This window comes from Pogona vitticeps, chromosome 10 (assembly GCF_051106095.1).
Source record: "Pogona vitticeps strain Pit_001003342236 chromosome 10, PviZW2.1, whole genome shotgun sequence".
Taxonomy (NCBI): Eukaryota; Metazoa; Chordata; class Lepidosauria; order Squamata; family Agamidae; genus Pogona; species Pogona vitticeps.
The window spans coordinates 16166841-16194703 of NC_135792.1; the positions used below are offsets into that span (position 1 = coordinate 16166841).

The 27863-nt window shown below is 39.6% G+C and overlaps 1 protein-coding gene across 1 annotated transcript; it reads left to right on the forward strand.

Annotated features, from left to right (window-relative positions):
- NAE1 (NEDD8 activating enzyme E1 subunit 1) lies at positions 1–27121 on the forward strand. The gene is made up of 20 exons (XM_020814383.3): positions 1–143; positions 2606–2709; positions 2797–2857; positions 4265–4295; positions 5893–5964; positions 6867–6946; positions 10686–10795; positions 11213–11322; positions 11972–12034; positions 13918–13981; positions 16108–16199; positions 16296–16355; positions 16436–16569; positions 18594–18669; positions 19900–19939; positions 21234–21320; positions 22815–22907; positions 24957–25071; positions 25156–25205; positions 26882–27121. Exons 1-20 carry the CDS (start codon positions 85–87, stop codon positions 26989–26991), a joined length of 1611 nt encoding a protein of 536 aa, XP_020670042.3. The 5' UTR covers positions 1–84; the 3' UTR covers positions 26992–27121.
- Positions 27122–27863: the final 742 nt, after the last annotated feature.

Below are 27863 nucleotides of genomic sequence, written 5' to 3' on the forward strand. Positions count from 1 at the left end.
AGGCGCGTCTGAGACCGGCGCGGCGCCCTCTTCAGGAAGGCTCGGGGAGATGCAGGGGGAACGGCCTCGGCTTGGAGGCGCATCATGGCGGCGGCGGCGGGTCGAGTCAGCCTGAAAGAGCAGCGCTATGACCGGCAGCTCAGGTCAGCTCGAGGGACGAGGCGGGGAAGCCGTAGACGACGAGGGAGGGGAGGGGAGGCCTCTCTCTTTCGGCTTTTCAGCGCCAGGAGGGAGGAGGGTCGGGACTCCGATGGGTCGGTGGGAGAGAGATTTTTGCAGCCTCCGTTGTGTGGCTTTCCCTCGACGGTTGCCTAGTAACGACCCGGGCCTTGTCCCGAAGGGTCTCCCCCCTCCCCCCCACGGCGGGTATTTACTGGGCCGCCCCCTCCCCCCCTCCCCTCAGGTGGCTCCTCCTGTTCGTGGGCCTCCTCGGTCAACGGCTTGTGGCTTGTGGGAATAAACGGCTCCAGAGTAGGCCCAGTGAGTGAATCAGGGGAGACTTCGGTCAGTCGACTCCTCTGTGAATTCCATTGATCCAAATGGGCCTACTCGGGTTGGGAACTTACTTTACCCACAGGATATGGGCTGGTGGCTCAAAGCCCCACCGGTCACTTTCCAAAGACACTTGAGGCCTACCGTGGTAAGAGAGATACTGAGACTCTTTTTTTTTAAAATCTCCAAGGAGGAACTCGGTAGGGTTGCAAGTCATCGGTTTCTGTATTTTTTCATTTATAGTATATAAATTTTATACGGTGTTGGTGGTCCGAAGGAATATGCGTTAGGAGGAATACTGACGGTCCAGAGTTCTTGCTAGCGTGCCAGAAGGTTAGAGATTAATAATCTGTGCTAGGTAGGCAGCAGTTTGACTTCATAAACATAAAGGGCGCTAACATTTATACAACTGCAGTTGTTAAATTTAATGATGTTGTAGTTCAAGGAGCTACTGTACAAGGCTTGACCAATACTGCAGAGATCAGCGTTGCCCCATGAGATAAGAAGCTGGATCAGACATTTACAGTATGGGTTCTCTGTCTCACTTACTAGTTGTTATAACTTGTTGGATCTCACAGGTTTTTGCAGGGGAGGGATGCAGACATCATTTAATTTCATTCACTATTGTTTGGCAGGAGGGCAGGATATAAAATGGTTTGTTATGTAAAAAGTACCCAACATCTTCAAAATGGTATACACATATTGGCCCAAGTTCTGTTGCTTAGTGTAGTAAATTGCACTAGAGTAGGCACATTGCATTAACGGGGATTTGGCGACTCAACCCCTCTGAAAGTTCGGTCGATTCAAATGGGTCTAACTTGCAGAGGAGTTGACTCACCAACTCCTCACTGATTCAGCGGGCTGACATGCTACATTAAAAAATGAACATCAAGCTTTGAAAAGTAGGACAATCTGTCTGAAAGATAAAAAGAAATTACTGCAATGGGAAACTTGTGGCTGTAGTTTCCATCATCCCCGACCATCAGCTAGCTAGCTATATTGGCTAGGATTGGTAACAACCGCCAGATGTCCACAAGTTTATACCCCTGGTGCATGGAGAAGGTTAACAACACTTTATGGATTGGTTCCTGAGGTTTCTTGTTTTCATCTCTCTTCATCCCTTTCTGCTTTTTTGATGTAAGCCTACAAGGAAGTGCTGTCTTGTTTTTATTAATTATAAGTGAGATGCTCTCAGAGCAATTTAGTTTATAGAAAAAATGAAATACTCAGAATAAACGTCTTGCTCTGTGGTAATTAGCTGGTGATTGGGTTTAGTTTCGTAGTAAGAAGAGCTTTGCTGCTTTCAGCCTGCCTATCTTTTTTGGGTCATGTTGACTGGCTGTGTATCAGGTTTTTATCCTGTCCCACTCCTAAGAGTTTAGGGTGTCCAGGTGATATACATGCTTTACTCTTTATTCTTCATCATAACAGTCTATATGGTATGGTAGAGTGGCTTAAGGTCACTTAGTAAGCATTGTCTCTGAGGAGGGAGATGAATATTACTGTCTGCACTCATGTCAGCACTTTAAATTAGGAGTAGAGAATCTGTGTCCTTCTAGATGTCCTTGGACTGCAACTCCCAGTTAGCTTTAGTTGGTTTTGCTGATAGTGAGGGATGACAGGAGTTGCAGTCCAATAGCATCCGGAGACACCCATGTTGTCCATCCCTATTACTCGCTAGAACCATTGAGTCTTGTTATCTCTTCAAGAGTGCTCTTTTCCTTTCATCTTCAAATTTCTTTCCTGTCCAAGCTGTATGAGCTTTGCTGTTAGAAACTGATAAACAGATTCTTCCAGAGACACATGCCATGTCTGTTAAGACAATTTGTAAAGCCTATGATTACATTTGATTACCATACTGGTCAGGGTCTGCAGAAACTCTATATGAAATAAGCAAACATATGTTACCTTTTAATAACTTTTCACTTCAAAGCTGACATTTCATACATTTTAACCTCCAATTATGTTTTAAGATCTTCAGTTGTAAAGACCTCCATATCTATAAAGAGAAGCAGCACTCAATAGTCATGTCCACATAATAATTTAATGTGTCTTTCCGCTCCTCCAAATGAATCTAGAGTATTATATTCATGTTTATACTTTGATTTTACAGATTGTGGGGTGATCATGGACAAGAAGCTTTAGAATCTGCTCATGTTTGTGTGATAAATGCAACTGCCACAGGAACAGAAATCCTCAAAAACTTAGTTCTACCAGGTATAAATAAAAAACCAAAACTATAACTTTATTTAGTGTGAAAATTGTAATCTACTATGAGTGCCATCTTTTTCTTTTGTCTTTAAGGTGTAGGTTCATTTACAATTATAGATGGAAATCAAGTCACCGGTGAAGATGTTGGAAATAGGTAATGTGTTTTTTTATGAAGTTGGTGATATTTTCATGAATATTGACACTAAGAACTGTAGCAAGGGGAGGGAAAGAAATAAACTAGAAATGGGAAGATGGGCCCTCCTTAGCTGTGCAATTCAAGGCTTAAGTGACAAACCACAGTTAACACAGACTATATCTTACCAGGATGTATGAATGTTTTGTAGCTTCATAATTGCTTGGATACGGTTGAAGTGAAATGAATCTGGCCCCTTAGAAGGTTAAAACAATCTATTTGGTGCAAACTTTGGTAAACTCTAGCCCCTCCAGCAGATAGTGACTTGCAGTCTGCAAAAGCTTATGCTAAATAATTTTTAAGATGCTACAACACTCCTTGTTATTTTTGTTACTAGAGACTAACATGTCTGTTACTCTTGAACATTTTGAGGCAGACTATATGTGGGATGTGGTGGCACTGCGGGTTAAACCGCAGAAGCCTCTGTGCTGCAAGCTCAGAAGACAGCAGTTGTAAGATTGCATGCACGCGACGGAGTGAGCACCCGTCGCTTGTCCCAGCTCCTGCCAACCTAGCAGTTTGAAAGCGTGTAAAAATGCAAGTAGATAAATAGGTACCACCACAGTGAGAAGGTAACGGTGTTCCGTGTCTAGTCGCGCTGGCCACGTGACCACGGAAACTTGTCTTCAGACAAACGCTGGCTCTACGGCTTGCAGACGGGGATGAGCACCGCACCCTAGAGTTGGACACGACTGGACTAAATGTCAAGGGGAACCTTTACCTATGTGTCAATTGATTTCCAAGAATCAAAAATAACAATTAAAAAGTCTTAATGAATCTAGAAATGTTGCTGTATGAGAGAGGAAATGTGGATAGAATACTGTTACTGGGTTGTATTTCATATAATATATAAAATAATATAAATATAATAATATGTTGTATATAATAATAATATATAAAATAATATGTCTGAATATTTTTTTGTATTTTTGCAGTTCAGTTCCCAGAATTCTCTCAAGAATTCCAGGATTTAGAGCCAAGAAACAAAAATCAGCACACCTGGTGCCGCCCTCCCTGGGTTTTCAAGCAATTTATCTCAAAAGGCTACTCCAGCTTTCCTCTTGAACAGGTTTCCTCTGTTTCTTCTGGTTGATTTGTAGAAGAAGAAGTTGCTGTTGCTTCCTGGTAGATATTGTCTCACTGAACATTAGACTCTGTAGAAAATACCTTCCAAAAAAACTGAGTCTACCAGGAAGCACTGCAATAGCTGAGGTGGGGTGGGGTGGGGGAATGAAGCCTATACCTGTGCTGATTTTTGTTTCTGAGCTAGAATTCTGGGAATTGAAGTCTGAAAAATCCCATCCTTTTTAATGTATATAACATATTTCAACTGACTGAAAATGTGAAGGAATTGTTTCTGTTTTCTAGTTTTTTCCTGCAAAAAAGCAATATTGGCCAGGTAAGGAAATATTAGATGTTACTGAAAAATATGATCATATTCATAGAAATACATTAAAATACATATACATACATATAAATACATGTTAGCCTCCCAGAGTAATGCCTTGGCACAAGATGAGCAGGGTATAAATGTAATGAGTAAAACATTTAAAATAAATAAAATAAAAACACTTCTTTTCTTTCATAGTAAAAGCATATATTTGGTACAGCATCTGAGATTAATGATGCAATCCTATACAGGTCTCCTCATTCTTCAGACACATTAAGTTCAAGGGGCTTTATTTCTGTCCAATCTAAATAGATCAATTGCTGTAATATGTCTTCAGTGTAAATAAGCAGTTGCATCTTATGTAATTGCAAGTGAAAACTTCACAGATCTATTCAAATGCATAGAATGGTGAACTGGGGCAGATTTCTTGAATATGTGCTAACAAGAGGAAAAGGGAAAGCTCCAAATCAAGAATCAATGCAGTTCTGGAGAAGAGGACAATAAAAGAAGAAGAATAATAAAGATAGAGCATTACTGCAAGAGGTCCCAACTGGGGTGGTGGGAAGCACAGTCTATTTATGTTTTATGTTGTAGTTTAAGAAAAAAACAAAAAAAAAAGAATGTTGAATTCTGAGTTGTTTCATTAAAATTAACTTCTATGCACTGCACTTTTGGCTTTTAGCATGTGCATGCTAGGGTGTTCTTCATAACATATTTTCCCCTTCTGACAAGGAGCCTTATGGTGCAGTAGTTAAACTGCAGTACTGCAGTCAAAACTCTGCTCACCACCCAGGTTCAATCACAGGAAGTTGGCTTGACGTAGACTCAGCCTTCTGACTTTCCAAGGTTGGTAAATTGAGTACCCAGCTTCTGGATGAGAAGGGTGGGCCATATATAGCCTGAATAATTAAATTGTAAACTACCCAGAAAGTGCTTTAAGCGCTGTGGTGCGGTACCTAAGCAGCATACTTTTTTTTTTTTATAATGCTAGTAATAATTACATGTCACAAGTCAATTCTGACTTATGGTGACTCTTTCAGTGGTTTTCTAAGTATAGAGTACTGTACTCAGTAGTGGTTTACCCTTCCCTTCTTCTGGGGGTAGTCTGGGATTGGCAAGGATACACAGGCTGGTTCTTCTCCTAGTAGATACAGTGGGGAATTGAAATCCTAAACTCTGACTTCACAACCAGATATCTCACTAAGGTCTCCAACTGTTAAATGATTATGCATGTGCCTGTGTTCATGGATGACATTTCTTTATGCACATTTTTTCTCCCTAAAATCTATAGGAGCTTCTGTTTTCACATTCCTTGCTTTTAGCCCAAAACATGATATATCACCCTAAATCAGTCTGTGTCTTATGTTTTCAATTGAGAAGATACCACCCTTCTTAAGAGTCCATGGGGCTCCTCCTCTTCTTTATTATGATAATTCCATTTGAGTTGTTCATAAAAAGTAAGCTATCTTAAATGACATAAAAACAAAACTGAGTTTAGAACTAGACGATGCAGCACAATTTTGGGACTATTTTCACAAATAGTCAGCAGTAATCAGCAGTGTTTACTTCCAGTTAACTGTACATTTCTCTGATTATTTTTAAATAGAATCGGGCCCAGTGTGCAACTGAACAGTTGCAAGAACTGAACAATGATGTCTCAGGAAACTTTGTGGAAGAGGTTTGTGTCAAATACATGTATATACGTAAGCATGTGAGCCTGTTAGAAAAAGTATAAGAGTCAACATCGATCCCTACACTAGTAACCTATTTCTAGAATATTGCATCGCTGACTCCCAGTGCAGGCTGTTTTCACCACCAGTTGAAAACTTGCTTGTTTGTAATTTTTCTGCTAACAAAAATAGCCAATTACTGCAGTGATTTTAAAAGTTTAGTGAAGCGTCTTACTGTTTTATCATTGTGTCATTTATTATTTTATTTAATGAATTTAAATATTGAAATATTATGAATTGTGTTAGGATTTTTAGCATGCAAAACAATGAAGAAATAATTTAATAAAATAGTAATAGGAAAAAACAAAGAAACAATTATTTGACTAGCTAGCTGTAGTATAGTATCTTTTTTCTTCTTCCCAATCCATCGTAAAGACAGACTGCCCTATCATGTCATTACTTCATAATGTCAACAGTTACTCCTGTCATTATTTTACTGTACAGCACAGTATGTACTGTGTTAATTGACACTGCAAGTTAATGTGCATTCATTGCAAGAGTAAGCAGTTGTTAATGAAATTTTAAAAGGGAGGAGGAAGTGTGCCTACCAGGAGAAGAGCCACCTCAAATGTCATGATCACACTTCATACTATTTATCAAATTTCATCAAAGCTGATAGAGCACATTCTTTGTTGAAGAGTCTTCATTGATATATGGCAGGGGATGTTTCACAAGTTAATATGACCTTGTTTGTAGATACAAACGGAGGGAAAGTTTGCATTCAGATTATTTCTGTTTTTGTACATAAGTCTGCAGTTCATGAAGAATTCTGTTACACTCAACCTCATTAGTTGAAGAAACACTAACTTTTAATCTATTTGTGTTTTCTGCTCTGATATGCTTTCTCAAGAATCCCGATAAACTTCTAGACAATGATCCTTCATTCTTTTGTCGGTTTAATGCAGTGATTGCAACTCAGCTCCCAGAGAGGTAAGTGGGAGCTGATTTTCATGTTATTGTTTTCATTATAATAAAAAAATAAGTTTTATTTTAAGGTGTATTCTGTGAAACATGTCAGTTATGGGTGGGATATATTTCATTTTTGTTTTTAACCTTTAATGATTGTAGTCAGTCGGTTTTCCTTTTTGACAAGAACACTATTTTAACATGTTGTATTCTTGCCCAGTTCAGGCATGGGAAGCCTTTGGCCTGGCAAATGTTTTGGATGATGGCTCATTTAATCTCTTACCATTTATCCCTTCTGAGTGAGAGTTTGGGGAATTGAAATCCAAAATTTCTAGGGTGACAGAAGTTCCCTTCTGACTCTTGCCATAGTAGTGTGATCAAGAAAATGTACTGCTTAGTTTGAAGTTGACTGCAAAAGCAACGGATCTAAAACGCAGAGGTTCCTTTAGCTGGGGAAGCTCTTCATGTATGCTAGAACCTTGATTTTCCCACCACTGGGCTCATGTGGAGAGCTCTCTTGGGTCGAAGAAGGTCTCTTTTGGCTTGTTGCCTTTCATAACCACAACATGACTGAGGAGATAGCCATTTCCCCTTCTTTGTGTATTAAGTAAATGTATAAAACACACCTGAATAGAGCTTTGGAACCTGTCCTGGGAACTCAGGTAAAGGAGTAGAGCAGTCATTGTAAAAGAGTAGAGATAGAATATGCAGGTGAGCAATGATGATCTAAAAATATGTTTTAGAGCAAAATGGCTGGGCTGGTGGTGGAGCTGAAGATTTGTTTCAACTGTAGTTTTCTGCTTTAAATACATTTTGCCACCTTCCATCATACATACATATGTACAGTGGTGCCTCACACAACGATGTTAATTGGTTCCGAAAAAATCAACGTTGTGTGAAACATCGTTTTGTGAAACACCATTTCCCATAGTGTTTTCTCCATTGGAAACCATTAGACAGACCATCCAGTGGTTTCCAATGGAGAAAATTCAAAAAATCATCATAAATTAACGAAGTGTCAGAACAACACCAAAATCAGTTTACATAGGTTTCAAGAGGTGGGCTAACCATTGCAATAATTTAAAACAGCTTCCAAACATTGTAAGACACTTTTACAGGAGCGAAAAGGGAGATCGTTGTGTGAAAATCCCCCATAGGAAACATCGTTGTGTGAGGCGGCAAATTTAACAGAAAAAGGCATCGTTGTGTGAATTCATCGTTGTGTGAGGCACCCGTTATGCGAGGCACCACTGTACTACTTTGCAGCGGTGAAGCAGCAAGCTACATTCCCAGTTATCCACTTGTCATCATATGCCATGGGGCAAACTATACAAGATGCAAGCTTTGCATTTAGAAAATGAAAAACATGTTCCCTCCAGAGGTAGATTTCTTCAAGCTGCTGTTTCTGTACAATTAATTTTCAAACGAAGCCTGTTTTTTTTACTTCATGATGACCAATTATCAAGCAAAACCAATTAATTTACAACTTAGGGAGCTGCAAAAAGCCATGTTAGGATAATCAAAATCCTGTACCTCTCAAGGAAGCTCTGCTTCTGATTAGAGAGCTGGCCTCCCATCTGACCTTTACTTTTATCTTCATCAATTTTTTGCCATGTTCCTCCATACATACCATCTTCCATTTTAACCACTGTTAATAAACTTACTAATTTACTGTTTTTATTAGGAATTTGTGAATTGCATTCAGATAATTGGCAAACTCAATTCATCAACTTTATTTTATAATTTATTTATTTAAAATATTTTTACCCTTCTTAAAAAGGGTTCAAGGCAGCTTACATCATTAAAAAACATTAAAGCTAATGACAGTAAGTATACAAATACTTGTGGTTGAGAGGGTGGTGGCCGATCAGCTCCAGGCTCACCTGGACGAAACAGATGCCCTGGATCCATTTCAGTCGGGCTTCAGGCCGCGCCACGGTACTGAGACGGCATTGGTCGCCCTGTACGATGACCTGCTGAGGGAGGCCGACAGTGGCAAAATCTCCCTGCTGGTCCTCCTCGACATCTCGGCGGCCTTTGATACCGTCGACCACGGTATCCTCCTGGGGAGGCTCTCTGAGTTGGGAATTGGTGGCTTGGCACTTGCCTGGCTCCGTTCCTTCTTGGGGGACCGTCCCCAGAGAGTTCAGCTTGGGGAGAGCGTCTCGGCCCCATGGAGTCTCAATTGTGGGGTTCCACAGGGGTCGATTATCTCCCCAATGCTGTTTAACATCTATATGAGGCCGCTGGGTGGGGTCATTAGGGGATGTGGGGCTTCGTGTCATCAATATGCCGATGACACCCAGCTCTATATCTCCTTTTCACCAACTGCAGGTGATGCTGTCCTTTCCCTTCAGCGTTGCCTGGGGGCCGTACTGCAATGGATGCAGGAGAATGGACTGAGGCTGAATCCGGATAAGACGGAAGTTCTGAGGGTGGGTGCCCCCGTGGTAGGTGGCTTGGGTGGCTCTCTCACATTTGGGGGGACCACCTTGGCCGCGAAGAGTGGGGTCTGCAGCCTCGGCATATATTTGGACCCGACGCTCACCATGGAATCTCAGGTGGCGTCGGTAGTCCGCACCGCATTTTTCCATCTTTGGCGGATTGCCCGGCTGCGACCCTATCTTGACATGGGGGTGCTCACTACCTTGGTGCATGCGCTCGTAATCTCAAGATTAGATCACTGTAACGCGCTCTACGTGGGGCTGCCTTTGAGGCTGACACGGAAACTTCAGGTGGTGCAGAATGCAGCGGCCAGGCTCCTTACAGGACTGAGAAAATATCAACACATCTCTCCAATGCTGGCCACATTGCATTGGCTGCCCATCTGTTTCCGTGTCAACTTCAAAGTTTTAATGCTTACTTATAAGGCCCTAAACGGTTTAGGACCTCGATATTTGGCGGAACGCCTCCTCCCACCAAGGTCTACCTGGATCACCTGCGCGAGTCAGGAGGTGAGGCTGAGGAGCCTGACGCCAAGAGAGGCCCGGAAGGAGAAGACACGAAACCGGGCCTTCTCGGCGGTGGCTCCTCGCCTCTGGAACAATCTCCCTCCGGCGATTCGCGCGGCCCCCACGCTGGGCACCTTTAAAACCCAATTAAAAACATGGCTGTTTATTCAGGCCTTCCCTCCAGCCAACTCTTGATTTTTTTCTTACTTTTCCTTTTTATCTTTACTGCTGTCTTGTTCGATTATTATGTATTTGTCTGTTTTATTATTTGATTTTATATTTGGAAGCCGCCTAGAGTGGTCCGGTGGGCCAGATAGGCGGGGTATAAATTAAATAAAATAAATAAATAAATACTAGAAAGAGTCAAATACTACACTACAACACAGTAAACAAAAACAATAGCAAAAACACATTCAGGGCCACCAGTAAGGGACCACAATCTGTTTAACAACCCCACTCAGGAAACCCACCACGGAGGGAAAGAATTGGTTCCATACAGTTACCTGTTTTGTTTTGTTATTTGTAAAATTATGTTCCATCCTCCATCTTGTTTTGGAACAGAGGAAGCAGTTTTCTAGTGGAAGGTGCACTTGGTGTAGCTGCTGTTCTATACTTTGTACTAAGGTATTTCATGATAAAAGAGGAATTCAATCCGAAGATGTTCTGCTTCCACAACGGATTATGGAAGCATGAGAATGGCCTTTTTAACTTAATTACTGTATAGCACTATGAGAGCATGTGGAATAGTGGTAATGGTGATCTTCCTACCGTTGTCCTTCCTTTGTATCTTACTCTATCTCTGTATTTTTCAGTACATTACTTCGACTAGCTGAAGTTCTCTGGAATTATAATATTCCATTACTAGTTTGTAGGACTTATGGATTAATAGGCTACATGAGAATTGTTATCAAAGAACACCCAGGTAAGAGTGTTTGATAATTTTAAAATCTCCTTTACCTATAAGTTGTAACTTAATAATTTTAGTAGTGAAGTTATGTGTAAAATGACCCTATTTTAAATTCACATGGCTGGTTTCAATTAAGTATTTTGAATGTACAAATGAGAAAAATATACCTAGAAATAGTTATGATCTGCATACAAATGCACACAATGTTACATTTATTTTGTAGAATGTAAGATAAGAATCTGGTTCCATTTGTAAATTCAGCTTGGCACTACTTCTCATTATATGCCATTTCCCAGTGATATTCCAATGTATGTAACCATTTCAGAATGTAATATCACACAGGTATGAAATGTACAGTTTACAAATTCAGAGACAATTGTTTCATGTCATTTTCACTTTTAGTTTGAACTAAAGTTTGTAATGTTTCAATAGTTATAGAATCTCACCCTGATAATGCATTGGATGATTTGAGATTGGACAATCCATTTCCGGAACTGAGGGAGCATGTTCAGTCTTACGATTTGGATAATATGGAAAAAAAGGTTGGTATGAAACTGCAACTGTGCTTGGCAGAATGCATGCCAGCTTCAGAAACAGTTCACAAATTTATTCTAGAAAAACTGGATTGCAAAAAGATTCCTTAAAACTGAGAAATTTTCCATAGGTCCACCTATTATCTATATAGAACCTGATTTTATTATCCTGAAGGATTTGATGAGTCTCCTGTAAAAATTTGTGTGATAAACCTTGAGTTTATCTAGGAAGCACCTATTACTCCCGTTTCTTCTAGGAAAAATTTCCTGAGCATGCTTTTTTGAACAAAATCCTTTGTTGCGGACTTGCCTTCTCTGTAGATTTCCTATATAACCTCTATATGACCCTTTCATGCAGCAATGCCAGCCCCCCCAAATATGGCTGCACATTAGAGGCTATCAATATACATTATTAATGCAGGATTCGCAAAGTCATCTCCACACAGTTAAAAATGGAGATATTGTGTTTCCTTGGATCTGTCACATTAAGGGAATGAATTATACTGCAGACATCTCAGTGACTGCTCTTGAAGGCAATTCTGTTCATTTACCTGTTTTTGTTGGATTTTGAATGTATGTGGTATATTGAGTTTGTACAGCAACACAGCTTCATTGCTTTGGATTTTTCTTTTGCTATACTTTAATTTTGCATTTGCAGGAACACAGCCACATTCCATGGATTGTGATTGTAGCCAAGTATCTAGAAAAATGGTATAATGAGGTATGTGGTGTAATCCTACCTATGACGTGGTGTAATCCTAGCTATATTATCAACTTTGTTTACAGAACTCAGAATTATGTATTCCTTTAGAGAATTTTTTGTATGTTTTAGTGCAAAGGCTGTAGCCTTCCACATTGTTAGGCTGCTTAAATTCCATTGGAATCAAGAGTGAATGTTGTATCTAATTAGATTGGGTGTAATGTCGGCTGGATATTTTTGACTGCAAACAAACTTGGGTGTGAGGGTTCAGTAGTTTTCTCCAACTCTTTTTCAAAGAATGCACCCTCCTTGGTTTAGAAATAAGGGTAACATTTATTGGGGTATTCAACAACAGTCCAGTGTCAACAAGAGCATTCCAAACTTTCTCTCCCTTCGACAACAGGTCGTCCACTTTGAAAGGGTTCTTACCTTGGCTATTCCAGGGTCCGGGCCACTCCGGTGGAGTATCAGGGTTCAGTAGTAATCCCTCCTTCCAGTAGGGGGATAGTGTTTTCCTCTCAGACGTCCACCCAGTCATACTCCCTGGGGGGTTCCCCCATCTCCTATGGGACTCCAGGAATTCTCTCTGCTGATTCTCCCAAATTCTCCATTCTAACCTCTCCGTTCTCTTTCCACTCTCTCTCTTTCCTGTTTCAACTTCCTCCTCCATTCCTTAGTTTCTCGCTCACCCCAGTAAGATGGTTTAAGTTCACGCCTCCTCCGTGCATCTGCTTCTTCCTTAGGGACACACAGTTTTTCCGTCTTTCCTGTCCATGGATCTTCTACCCAGATCCACTCCCAGCCTACTGGCAACTCTCCTTCCCCCTTTCTTATATACCCCAACCCCGCCTTCACTACTTCCCACCTTCCCCCCGCCCCGCGCCCGCCAAGGTAGTTCCGGGTTCTGTAATCACTAGTTGTTTCAAATGTCCCTCCAAATTCCCCGGGTCATGTCCAGGAAGTCTTGTCTTCCGGGGTGAGGGAACTGGTGGGATCTGGCTCTCTTTCCCAGTGGTTGGTGGGAGGAAGGGCACTCCTGAGAGAGGGATCTCTCTCTCCCTCCTTCTTCCATTGGGGCTGAGATACTCATATTCAGGTAATGGAAGTTCTGTACATACTTCCTGTATCCCTGTTCAGACCTTGCTCTGTGCATGCAAATTACTTGTGCTCCAGTTATATCTCTGTGATGGGACAGACAAACACAAAAGCAGATACTGTATTCTGAGGGGTGCTCTGTGTATAGGAGCTGTACCCATCAGTAATGATATTTTGCTTTTGTTTTCAATATAAATTATCTTTGTAAAATGTAAGATCCTGCCTTTGTTTTAAGCTTAATACAGTATTAGTGATGGGTTTTATGCTTTTTATATGTGGTAAGCCAGTTCAGTGTTTTGCTTAAAGCAGAAAAGTGGCTTGTATGTGTGTGTCTAATTAGCTATCTTTCATCTCAATGAGATTGAAAAGAATTTCAGGTTTGGTACAGATTTTGTGATGCTTAGAGTAGACCCATTGGCATTGATGGGGCAAATCAGTCACCACTCCCTTGTCCCATTGATTTCAGTGTATCTGTTCTGAGCACGACTAGTCAACTCATTATGCCTAGGCAGTTTATTCTTCTTTGTATATTTATTTAAAGTAATTTTATACTGATTTTAACTTGTGCCTCAGTGAGAAAAGCTACGAGTGGCTTATGTTTAATCAGTGAAAGAGATGTTACTGTTGTGTGGTTAGTCAGAGCCTCATACAAAGTCTAGAATTGCCCCAAATCACAATTTCTGCTATGAATTCCTAAAACACAGATGTAAATCTTGTAGTCCTTGCTGCTTGAACTACTATGTTCACCTGTTTGCTTTTAGTTTGAATTGGTTTTATCAAGTTAAAAGTACATAATTTTTTCCCTTTAGAACAGTGGTCAGATACCTAAGAACTACAAAGAAAAGGAAGCCTTCAGAGAGATGATTAGGCAAGGTAATGTGTGGCTTCATCTATATTATGTTTAAAGTCACATGTAAAAGTCATAAAAGTATATATTTTGTTTTAATATGTGCTATTATTAAAGTGCTTCATAAATGGAGTATATTTATCTGGCTGCAGAGCCAGAGGTTGGGAGTTTGATTTCCTATTATTCGTCCCAGGAGAAGGTCCAGTCTGTGTAGCCTTGGGCAAGTTGCACAGCCCAAGGGCAACCCTGGAAGAAGGGAACAGTAAAGCACTTCTGAGTACTCTGTACCTAAAAAAATTGTGGAAAGGCTCACATAAGTCTGAATTGATTTGGTGGCTCCCATTTTGTGCCAATTACAAAGTAAATCTATAAAACGATCTACTGACAGATGCAAATATAGTAATCAGAACAATCCCTACCAACACACTGAAGGAAATAAATGAGTTCAGGTATAGCACAGCTACCATAAAAAACATGGAGCGTGGTTACAAGCAGCAAAAAACCAAAAAAAACAAAACAAAAAAACCTCCTGGCACTCTAGAATGGAAAGTTTGGCTGGCAGAGAAAGAAACAAATTATGTGCAGACATTAGCAACTTAAAACATTTTAAGATGCAAAAATTAAAATTAAAAAAGTGAAAGCCAGACTATGTGAAATATATGACCTAGAAAGGAAAACGTTGAAATTATGGAAGAATTAAAACAATGGGTAACAGCTACAGCAAAGAAAACAAAGACGCAATATAAGAAACAACAATTTGAAAATAAACAGAGAGCAGCTGAGAAATATTGATGGAATGCATGATAATAATTCAACAGAGGCATGGCTAAAATTGGGGACCATTAAGAAAGAAATCGAAGGCTTGATTTTTGCTGCACAAGAACAAGCACTTCAAACCATTGTGATACAAGCTAAGATCCAAGGAATTAGTGCTAATAGCAAGTGTTGATTCTGCCAAGAAAAAGATCAAAATGTGTCACAACTCATTTGTGAATGTTCAAAGATTGCACAAACAGATTACAAAGTTAGACATGATTAGAGTGGCAAAGTTAATGTGCTGGTCATTATGCTAAAATATAAGTTGCCAACCTCCAAAAACTTGTGGGAACATTAGATAGAGGAGGTCAGAAAATGAGGAAGTCAAGGTCTTGTGGGATTTCCAGATCCAAACGGACAGACACCCTGAACATAACACAAAAGACATTGTAGTAATAATGAATAAATGTCTGGATAATTGACACTGCAATTCCAGGGGATGCCAGAGATGAGATGAAGAATTGGAAAATTAACAAAATATGAACATCTGGTAATTGAAACATATTGTGGAACAATATGGAGAAATTTCACACAGTTGCAGATCTCAGAAATAGCACCATTGAACTATATAAAACAGCAATATTCAGAACAGCATACATGTTGTGCTGATATTTAACAGATACTTAGGTTTTTGGTTAAAACTTTTATCTGTTATGTAATACCAGTCAATGTTTTTAGAGTTTTGATTGACTATGCCTGATGTTTATTAATAATAATTCATAATAATAATAATTACTTGGTGGCCAACAACAACTATTATTCAAAAATACAAAACACAGTCTTTGCTTATATATACAGTGGTGCCACGCATAGCGACGTTAATCCATTCCGGATTAATCGTCGCTATCCGGAAACATTGCAATGTGGGTGGGAAAACCCCATAGAAACGCATTAAACTTTGTTTAATGCGTTCCTATGGGGCGAAAACTCACCGTTATGCGAAGATCCTACATAGCCCTCAGTAAGCGAGGAAATCACGTGAAAATGGTTGTGGCGGCCATTTTGGAACCGCCGATCAGCTGTTTTAGAAACATCGCAATGCGAAGATCGGTAAGCAAAACGCTTACCGATCATCGCAATGCGATGTTTTGCCCATTAAAACATCACAATGCGATCGCATTAGCAATCTCAAAAAATAGATCGCTATGCGGATTCATCATTAAACGGTGCACTCGTTATGTGAGGCACCACTGTAACGGATATAGGTGTCAACATTGTTTTTGTTACTGTAGTAGCATGTCAGAATTCATTTGGAAGAAACCACATAATGTGCCGAAGGATTTTAAAAACAAATAGTTTAAAAGTTCTGTTTTTTCATTTAATAATTTCTAATTAGGAATCTTAAAGAATGAAAATGGAGGACCTGAAGATGAAGAAAACTTTGAAGAAGCAATTAAAAATGTGAACACAGCTGTGACTGCTACTAAGGTAAAATGTGGTTCGTCTTTAAACATCCTTCAGCTAGATAAAGTAGTTCCTCCTTTGGAAAAGGTGCTAAAATGTAAATATTTGTTTTCATTACAGATACCAATTTGTATTGAAGAAATTTTCAGTGATGACCACTGTAATAATCTCTCACAGCAGGTAATAAATAAATTGCTGATATCTAATAATGTGTTTCTCTGAATAGAAGAACTAAGTGTAGTGTTTTTGTTTATTCTTAGAGTCCACCCTTTTGGATCTTGGCTCGAGCTGTAAAAGAATTTGTAGCAAAAGAAGGTCAAGGAAATTTACCTGTTAGGGGCACAATTCCAGATATGATAGCAGATTCTAGCAAATTTATCAAATTGCAAAATATGTAAGTATTCTTTACAATTTAGTATTTTATACACAAACATTGAATTGGCTGTTTTGTTTTTTTCATTCCTAACCAGCTGTGTATTTTAGTCAGGCTTATCACTATGCAAACTAAAAGTTAAGGCATCCCATGCCTGTAGGGCACTTGCTATCCCATGCACAGAAATATCTTCCATGGATATACCCTGAAGTAAGTGTTTATAGGATTCAAGCTTTAGAATACTGCCCATAGGCTGTTTATTCCAACTACTGCTTAAGAAGAAAATAATTTCCACATTGTGTCTGTGTTCACATTGCTGATAAGACACACACAGAGAGAAAGAGAGATTGCAGTATTGATCATTTTCATTGAGTTGGCTCTAAACTTGTGTACATAGAAGTTTACTGTTTCAGCAGGGAGAAGGCAGGTAGACCTTCCCTAACAATGCGGAAAATGGAAAAAGAGGCTCCAGCAGGACATTTCCACTGAATCCCAGTTCCCTCCACAAGGAGGGGAGGCCTTGAGAAGGGGCACGTTGACATCCAGCTCAGCAGCAATTTTTCACACGCCTGTTTTATACAAACTCCTTATGTGCACAAAACATATATAAAGCCCAAAAAATGGCGTGTAGACAGCCACCTGGCAGATACTGAGTTTTTCCATGTATAAGGTGATACTTTTGTCTAAAATCTTTACTCTAAAAATTGAGGGTCATCTTATACATGGACATAAGTTGAGGAGAGAACAAAACATACCTTGCTTCTGCAAGCAGGCTGCCTTCAATTTTGAGGCTTAGCTTCCTTCAGTCATGAGCTTTATGGAACTGATGTTAGCTGATGGTGAACAAACCAATTGGAGCACACCTCATTGGAGGTGGAGCTGTAAGTAGTGCTCAGATGCAACAGGGACTCATAATGTCTGAGCGTTCTGAGCCCAGAGGCTGAATACTCAAAGCTAAGTTAAGATTTCTTAATTTGGGGTTTAAAAAATGGGGGGGGGTTGTCTTATACATGAGGGCATCTTATATGTATTCCTGCATCAGCAGTGGGTTGGAATTGATGGCCTTATAGGCCCCTTTCAGCGTCACCATTATGTATTTTGGTACACAAAAGGCAGGATGCTGTTTACCAATGGAGAGCATAACACCTCTGCATATGAAGCATTCTGGTAGCATCTGGCTTGCAAGTCAGAGGGCACCCCATTGGTCTGTCTGCTTGCAGATAATTTGTTAATTTCCTCTTTTACAAGTGGTGGGAAATGAGGAATTGCAGAGAATGGACTCTTCTAAGCATGGATAAGTACCAGCAGGATACTGGCTGTAAATATGAGGGAGTTATTGCAAGTATTGTCTTCTCAACTCATTTGGTGCTAGAGATGGGCACAAACTGAAAAACAGGTGATTTACGATGGTTCATGGCTACCCACAAACCATGAATGATCACAAAGTCCTCAAAAACTGAACCAGTTTGCGATTCGTTTTTTGAGTTCATGCCGGGTGGGCTACTTCTGCTTGGTCCTGCACCCTCTGCTGCCACTGCAGGCTGCCAGTGCCCTATTTGGAGGCAGTGGCTGGCTTCTGGCAAGGAAGTTGGACCCGCTGCCTTTGCGTCTGCATCTGTCTCCCAGCTGATTAGGTGGCTGCATTGCACAGATGCAGTGGGCCTGGCTTCCCTGCCACTTCCTCTGAAGATGGTACTGGCGGCTTGTGGTGGCAGAGGAAGTAGCGGAGGTTGCAGGAGTCGGTCCGGGCAGCAAGAGCAGATCGGGAGGTGACCCGGGGGGAGGGGCAGGCAGGCCATCTCTTTTTGCCAATGTAAAATGAAGTGCCAAGCAGAAAAAAGTTCAGCACTTCATTCTGCTTCAGCAAAACAGGATCCCCAAACCACTAACTGGGCTGGGCTTGTTGTTTTTTCTGGTTTGTGCCCATGTCTGTTTGCTACTGCTAAGCTGTAATAGGAGTATAAATATCATTGTGGAACAAGACTATAGATTCTTAAATATACAGTAGTTTACTAAAGGTTTTTTGTCTTCCTTTTTTAAAAAAGTTATCGTGACAAAGCCAAGAAAGACGCTGAAGCTGTGGCTAACTATGCTGCTAAGTTGCTACAATCAATAGGCAAGGTGAGGTTTAAAATAATGTTTTGCATCTTTCTTAACTGAGAAATAAAAGCTTGAGTAACTGGTATGTAGTAATTCAATTCAGAGAGTTCCTATGTTTGCTCACAAATTTATGCGTGATCATCTTGCAAGTGCCTTTGTTAAAACCTAGCCAGTTAGCATACCATTCTCTTCCTTTCAGTGAAGAGGGAAACTGAGCTTTGGGGCTCACTTCCTCCACTCACAATCAGGTCACTGCTCTAGTAAGGGTGGTGTAGCCTGCTGATGGAGAACCACACATAATTAGTTTTTTGGGTGGTTGGGAAAGCTGTGCAGGGGGTAACAGTTTGATTGCGGCTAGAGGTCTTGAACTGCATCCTCCTACCTGCATGTTACATGAGAAATACATACATGAACTGCTTTACTTTCATTCTCATTCTCCACCTTTGTGACTGAGGTTCCCTCTCAGCTGGGCACTCACATCTGTTTCCTCCCTGCGCACAGTGATTGTGTTAGGTTCCAGTTGTGGCGCAGGGGGGAGTCACGCATGCACGCAGGGGGCAGTTGCATGAGAGGTGGAGTCCCATCCAGCAGGGTTGAAAATTAGAGGGTATGTTGATTGTGGCCAATTACAGCCACTTTCATCAAGCCTCAATTAAATTCTTCTTAAATTCCTCCTATTCCTGTAATGCCTCTTTCTTTATTATAATTCTTTTCTAAGTGTTTCTTTCCTGTACTAGAGCAGGTCATCTATTTATTAGCTGAGGCTTTGCCATCAGAAACGCTAACAAATGATACTCCATTGTATTTTCTTCATTTGTCACAAGAAATAGAATGGGTTCTGAGCTAAGAATTTCTAGGTTGTTAATAATGCACCATTTGGTACAGGCACTTGGACCTCTAGCAAGTTATGTGTATATTTTTGTAGTTGTCCCAGCCCTTCTAATAGGGATATCATTGACCTCTCAAAACTATAACAGTAAAAACATAATTCATCATTTTTCCACAAAATTAAGGAATATATGTGGGCACACATACTGAATTAGTACATAGCAATGAGAATTGACTTGAACACACAGAATTGTGAGAGATGGTCTTACAGTTTTTAATGTAGTTTTATTTTCACTTGACTTTGGATGCATTTGACTCTGTTGATAAAAGGTTAAATGAGTGTTAGTTGCTAGGAATATATACAAAACTACTGTGTTAGAAACATGTATATGAACCTGGGGGAAATGGCATTGTATTTTATAGGCACCGGAATCCGTTTCTCACAGAGAGCTGAAACTTCTTTGTAAGTATTTTTCTTCTTTCTTATGATGGAAATATTTTTTCTACATTATTACTGTGCAGCGAAAGGTCATTATCAATGAATTTTTAACATGTATTAAATTCCATAAATCTTACAAATGGGTATTTAAGCTGCCTTCTGATGTGATCTAGCAATTGTTTTATCATGAAGCTGCCTGTGTGCCTAAAGGCTTTTCTTAACTATCCTCATGAAAAAAGCTATAACATTTATTTTGAGTTTGCGTGGATTTGCTGGTTTCATTCTAGTGAATGAAGTAGTCCTGTGTTTGTTGAAGCATTATATATTGAGAGATTCTCTGAATTTGGAACAGGATTGTTTTCTCTCTTCTGAAATTTTGTGAATGTACTCTTTCAAAAGTTAGTGAGATTTATTGTGTTCAGTTTTAACTAATATTAACTAGACAATAGTTCAGGAAAAAGAGTCAGTAGCAAGCCTTTGGATAACATATTTTATTGTGAACCTCTGGGTGGTTTACAATGATGCATGTAAACCAAGAAAGAATAAATATACAAATACAAATTGACAAACAATAAAATAAATTTGTCAGTAAAACTACTAAACTACCGTAGCTAGCCTATTATGAGTAGACATATGTCTAGAAGGGCGGGATAAAAATCTAATAAATAAAAATAAATAAATAAATAAATAAATAAATACATTTTTTAGATAAATAAACATTAGACATCACTGGTAAAATCACTAATAAAAGGCAGCTTTAAATAGTTCTATTTTCACTACTTAAAAACTCAAATTAAAGCACCTGGTGAACCTTTACTGGAAGTTTATTCTAGAGGTGTAGGGCTACAAATGAAAAAGCCCGGTTCCTGATGTTTGCACTTTTGGCCTCCCTTGTTGTTACTGTTTTCAACATCCTAGACTGCGAAGAGCTGGTGGGATGGGTAACTTTTGTAGGTGATGAGCTGCACCTTGAATTGGGCACAGAAACCAACAGGAAACCAATGGAGGTGTGCCAAGACTGGAGATATATAGTTATATCTTTTGGTACCTGAGATCAGTCTGGCTGCTGCGTTTTGGATCTGCATTGAAAGAAACACAATACATGTAGCTCATTTTTATTGTATGAGAATATTCTAATTTTTTAATGAGTGATCAATAAAAAATATAGGGAGCTTTAGTAACAGCCAGGGCTTATCTTTTTGGGACTAAGTTAAAATGATTTTTAAGAAATTGGTAATTTTGATTTTAAAAATACCCTTGCATTAAGTTCTATATTCTCTGCTGCCCCCTTCACAACTATCCGGCACTCTCTTTATAGGTAGCAACTCAGCATTTCTTCGAGTAGTGCGGTGTAGATCTCTTTTGGAAGAGTATGGACTGAATACTGCAAACAAAGATGAGATAAGTAAGGATATATTTAGTTATCTATATGTTTTCACCTGTGCACCATAATATGAATATTAAAGCCTTGCTACATCGGGAAAGAAATTAGTCATACTGCTGCTTTTTACATTTCTTAATATGTAGGTCAAAGTTACTAATTCCAGAAATATCAGTGAGCCCCAGACCAAGATCTTCATATATTTGCATCTTTGCTGGATTACATATAGTATAGCAAGAATAGTTCAGCAATGATGAGGGGAGCAAAAGATTCTTGGATTCCTGTACCTAAATTTCAGTTGTATCTGTAGATGATAAAGTCAAGAAACCATCAGTCTTCTGCTAAAACAGCGTTGAAGCAAGGATAAACAACTCCCAAAAGGTCTTGCTGCTGCAGGACAGCAAGAAGTTACTTGGACAACACTTTTCTTTTTTATATACCTTAATTACAAAGGTACAGCACCAGCAAACTATTGTCCTAATACTTTTATCTCATAATGTTGCCTCAAAACTTCTTCAAGCAACAAGTACACCTGGAACTCATCACATGTTTCCTTATCTATGTAGGCTTGTAAAATGGTGATCAGCAGCTGTTAACATATTTCCCTCCAGAAAGGGTGATCAGGTTCCAGAGGTCTGTGGGCCAAACATACCCCCTCTAGACCTCTTAAACACCCCCCAGGCCACACAATGTATTTTTAAAAGATGAAGACAGTCTCTCTTCTGTCTAAGGGGCTTAGGGGGCAATTTTGCCATGTTTTGGCAAAATTGGGTAAAGGGATGGAAGTCATGGTAACATTGCACAGCGGCACAGCTACCCAGTGGGGGCTGCCTTCTGCCTCTGTATGTTCCATTGGACCCACCCCAACCCTGCCACATTGCTCACCAGGCTCAAATACTTTATTGCTTTGACCACTTTGGTCATCTAACTTCCACCAATTTAAAACATAATTGCCAATAATAATATATACACAAGCATGGTGCCAGCTGAACAAACACAATGCCAGCAGATTAAAAAGTACAAATACAAAACAAAATAGGAAAGAATTAAATGTAGACACAATTTCAATTTTAAAAAGCCAAATCATTTCATGTGGGTCTTCAGATGAGGTATGAGGTATTCCCACATGCTCACCAGAGTTCTTGGTTATGTTGTTTAAAGTTTTCATTAAAAGTAGAAGAGGGTCCAAAAGGGTATTGTGGGACTATGGGGCCATAGAAAACTGCTCGACCGCTCAGTGGTTTAGGTATCTGCAGAGCCAGAGGTTGGAAATTCAATTCCCCACTATGCCTCTTTGACAGGAGTTGGAATCAATGATCCAGAGTCCCTTCAAGCTCTGCAGTTCTAAGATGATGATGATGATGATATGCACACTGCATTTTGCTCACCTGCATGTTTTGCTGAGTTAGGAAGTGGTAAAAGTGTTTTAGGTTCACATGATCTTTCTTGAATCAGTGAAGTATTCTTCTCCAGAGTATTGTTAAACAAATAACAGATTATCTTTATTTTCCTTTAAAGTTTCCCATATGGATAACCCAGATAGTGAGATGGTGCTGTACTTAATGTTACGAGCTGTGGATAAATTCTTTAAACATCATGGTAGATACCCAGGTAATTTTTTTCAGTATTGCCCAGTACAACAATAGAAACAAAAGCAGAATACTATAAGCTTAATAGTATTCCTTGCTTAAATGTTTGTAATTATGTAGATCAATTGTTATGACAGAGTTATAGTTTATATTTGTAGCGTATGCACTCATTTGTTTATATATCTGACAAATCAAATTGAAAGGTTTATTAAGCATTGCAGTTGCATGGGGAAAGGTGGCTTTGTTCACATTACTGTAGTTAATTTTTTTCCCTTAGGCAAAATCCACAAAACAAAACAAAACAAAAACAAGACAAGATAAAAGAAGACAAAAGCATATTGTTCCTTAAAGACTATTATATTTTAATATGACCTTTTGTGGACATGTCCACTTCATCAGAGATATGAAAACAGAATGAAATATTGAATTAAATAGCACTTTCATACTAAACATCAATTGGCTCTTGAATGTATGTTACATTTACATGCAGTAATTTATTTTATTTTATTTTATTTATTGTACTTATACGTATCCCACCCATCTGGTCAGTCGACCACTCTGGGCGGCTAGCAACAGACAAAAATAAAACAATTTAAAATATAACAATAGTATACAGCATCGGTAATCAATTGCTCAAGATGGAAAAGAAAAAAGAAAAGATAAATTAAATAGTGGCTGGAGGGAAGGCCTACTTAAACAGCCAGATTTTCAGTTGGCTTTTGAAAATACCCAGCGAAGGGGCCATACGGATCTCAGGGGGGAGTTTATTCCAAAGGCGAGGAGCCACTGCCGAGAAGGTACGGTTTCTTGGTTTTTCTTTCTGGGCCTCCCTCAGCGTTAGGCTCCTCAACCTCGCCTCCTGACTTGATCAGGTGATACAGGTAGATTTTGGTCGGAGTAGATGTTCTGCCAAATATTGAGGCACTAAACAGTTTAGGGCTTTGTACGTAAGTATTAAAACTTTGAAATCAACACAAAACCGAACAGGCAGCCAATGCAAAGCAGCCAGAGTGGGAGATATATGATGGTATTTTCTCACCCCACAGAATTTATGGCTTCTGTTGTTTTAGGGCTCTTCTGTAAAAATTCCTCAGGAGACAGAAAACAGAAACCAAGCCTGAGCAAAGATGAAAGAGAAGAGAGGGGTGGGTGGAGGTTGAAGATTCACTTAAAACTCAAGATGGAGCGAAAAAGAGAATATTAATTAAGTGAAAGAAGATGGCAGAGGAATCATGTTAATGTAGGGAATAGTGACAGTTTTTTCCTTTGAGCCTTGTGATGAGAGATGGGCTTGGTAGTTGTGAAGAAAATAACAGAGGCAGTAGAGGCAGCAGAAGTATTACATTTTTATTTATATTCAGTCCTATTATATGGGGGTCATGCATGTAAACTTTATCTCAGCTGTTTCCCTCTACTCTTGATTTGTAATGATTTTGTTCTAAAATAGTGTCTTTCCACAGAGTTTCCTGATAGACTGAAATAATTGGAGACAGGTATCTGTGCTTTGTGGTTTCTGATGTCAGATTTGTGACCCTCAGTCTGTTGCTGTAGACATTGTCTTGTTTGTCCTATGTAGAGTGAAGAGAGTTATTGTTCTAAAATACTATCTTTTTCTCTCCATCCTGAATTTTAAGTGAATCCCAATCTTCAACCTACAGCGGCACTCTTCTCTCTCCCTCCCCCATTTTTGCCCGGTCCTGGTGCCTATTTCTGTCTCCTCAGGAATTTTTACAACAGAGCCCTAAAACAACAGGAGCCCTGACTTACTGAGTGTAAATTTAACATACATCCAAGAGCCAATCAGTATTTAATATGAAACTTATATTTCATTCAACATTTTTCCATATGTCTGACAAAGTGGATGTCTCCACAAAAGCTCACATTAAAATATTATAGTTAGTCTTTAAGGTTCCACATGTTTTTGTCTTGTTTTGCTTTGGGGTTTCTTTTTTTGTTTGTTTATTTGGATTGTGCCTGATATACTTGCACAAACTAATATGACTACTTCCAAATTTTATGTACTTTCAGTGAAATGTAAGCACTGTTCTTAATTTTTAAAAATTGTTTTCAGGGGTATATAATTACCAAGTGGAGGATGATATTGGAAAACTAAAGTCATGCCTTAATAGTTTTCTTCAGGAATATGGATTACCAGTAACAGTGAAGGATGATTATGTTCATGAATTGTAAGTGTAATACACATTAAATACTATTTTTCTATATGTTTATATTAGACCATAAATATTAATATTAATTTTTTTTCTGTGTAGTTGTCGTTATGGAGCTGCTGAGCCACATACCATTGCAGCATTTTTGGGAGGTAAGAGTACAATTGAATGAATGAATGAATACTTTATTACGGTCAAAGACCAGTAAAACCAAATCAATATAAAATAGATACAGTGGTGCCCTGCATAGCGAGGTTAATCCGTTCTGGATTAACCCTCGCTATGCGGAATCGTCGCTAAACGGGTAGGGAAAAGGTATTGAAACGCATTAAACTTAGTTTAATGCGTTCCAATACCTTGCTTACTTACCCGTTCAGCGAGGATTCCCCTTGCCGGCAGCCATTTTCGCACCCTCGCTAAGCGAGGGCAGGGCGTGAAAACGGGTGCCGGCAGCCATTTCCGGGCTTCCGGCGGCCATTTTGGAGCCGCCGAACAGCTGTTCGGCGGTTCCAAAATGGCCGCCGCAATACCCGATCTTCGCAATGCGGGTTTTCCCCATTGCGAAGATCAGGTATGTTTCCGTATAGCGATCCCAAAAAAGGGATCGCTATACGGAAGCATCGTTATACGGTGCACTCGCTAAGTGAGGCACCACTGTACATATAATTATAGCTTGGTGAGATCAGTCAGGGTAATAAAATTCCAATAAAACATGATAAAACAACCCTTCTTTCCAGTTAATAACATCATGTATCCTTAATATAAATAAAACCTCAATCAGTGTTACATTAAAAACATATCCATCTAAAATCACCTACCCAAACATTTGATTACGAATAACCATTGCTGCTGCACAGAATTTGGCCACTTGTCTCGTAATATAAGGGGTGTTGTCAGAGAGTAGCAGTTGGACATAATCCTCTGATCTCCCGGGAGATTTACAAATAATAGATGATAAAAGCTCCATACGGAGATCCCGATAGCAAGTACAGAAAAGGAGAACATGACCAACTGATTCAACTTTCTCACTGTTACAAGGGCAGAGACAATCTGCTGTAGGCAAACCTCGAAATTTTGCCTCCCAAAGCTCGGAAGGAAATACATTGAGCCTAGCTAGCGTAAAAGCCCTTATGGCTTTAGGTGACATAGTGCTGGCTAAATACGAGGAGATGGCCCCCAGTTGCTCCAAGGGAAATCTTAATGCTAATTAAGCTATTTAAATCTATTGTTTTTACAGGTTCATGTCAAACTATATGGTTATTGTATATAAAAAGATTATTACAACATTGGGTCTCTTTTGCACTATAATTAAATTTTGCACTAGTACAAGTTTGAGCACTTATGGATGCATTTTTTAAATTCCTAAATCCAGTAATAATTCTCAACAAGAGTAGACATATTGAATGAATTATATTTGCGGATATCATTGATTCAATGTTGACTTAACCAAGTTCTGTTCATTCAGTGCACTTATTCTAGTTGGGAATAACAATTGAATGTAGTCCAAACTACTTCATTTTAAAAACTGATTAATTCCCAAATATATACATTTTTATTCATTTAAGAAATACAAAAATTTGTACTGTATATTTCTGTACATATTTTGGTGTATGCAATGAGGGGTAGTATGGAGGTAATCATATCAGTTAAGATCAGCTATAATTGAGTTTCTTTTGAAAATAGTGAGTTCTGTATGCACAATAAAGCCTCCCAAAACTACCAGATTGTGGAGGGGGGACCCTGAAATTTATGGTTATTTGCCCTATAATATCTTGTCATAAAATTCAAACTTTATTTCTTTTTCACTGTTCTCCCACTGTTTTAACAGGAGCTGCTGCCCAAGAGGTTGTGAAAATTATTACAAAACAGTTTGTCATTTTTAATAATACCTACATTTACAATGGCATGTCTCAGACCTCAGCAACATTTAAGCTGTAAACTAAACAGAATACATTATTTGAAAGTGTATTTACTTTTGACTTGCATTTTTTCCCTGTAAATTGTTATCTGTTATGATTAAATATTATTTTGAATTATAATAAAAACTTTATCCAACATTTTAATTAAATGCACTGGGACATGGAACATGCATACTTTTAAAAGTGTGAAGAGATTTTACGTGTCATCACTGTTTCTTCGTATTATTTTTTTGGTAAAAGCACTTCTGTACTTTACTCAGATCAGTAGTACACCAACATGATTTAAGAAAATGTTATCTATATTAAATATATGACTACTTGAAGCAAATGTGCAACAACTAAATAGGTTCTGTTGTTTTTCAGAACTTGCCTTCTTCCCCTGTGTGAACATAATTTTGCTGGGGGCAAATCTGGATTCAGTCCCTGTATCACAGGCGTCGTCGCCTGGTGCCAGTCCGTGGGCTTCCTTTAACTGGGCCATGGACACGGATCTCCGCCCCCCCCCGCACGCACGCCCGGGGGGTGTCGTAGTTGCGGAGGGGTGTGTCATGCTTGTGCGCATGCACACAAGCACAACACACCCACCCACAAGCGTGACACAGCCACCCACTCTCAAAATCTGCCTGGCTTCTAATTTTAGCCCAACCCGGAGTGGGAGCAGCGGAGGCACCTACTTGGCAAGTGCAGGGCTTCCTCCCCGCCTCGTAGGGGCTGGGTCCTGCCTGCCACCCCTGAAGCACCTACGCATCCAGAGGGGGAGCCCTCTCCCTGCCCGGCAATCTTCTCCCTCAGGGGTTTGGCGCCACCGGGGCTTCTGCTTTTAGGTCTCTCTCCCCCTCCCCCCCCACTCTTCACGGGTCACCTGGCAAGGCTGCTGCTGTCACCTCATCC

Bases quoted from the DNA above. Each gene is read 5' to 3' on its own strand.
- NAE1 (XM_020814383.3), top strand. From the start codon at position 85: ATGGCGGCGGCGGCGGGTCGAGTCAGCCTGAAAGAGCAGCGCTATGAC. The intron at 6,947-10,685 runs GTAAGTGGGAGC...TGTATTTTTCAG, and splicing joins GCAACTCAGCTCCCAGAGAG to TACATTACTTCGACTAGCTG. The intron at 10,796-11,212 runs GTAAGAGTGTTT...ATGTTTCAATAG, and splicing joins TGTTATCAAAGAACACCCAG to TTATAGAATCTCACCCTGAT.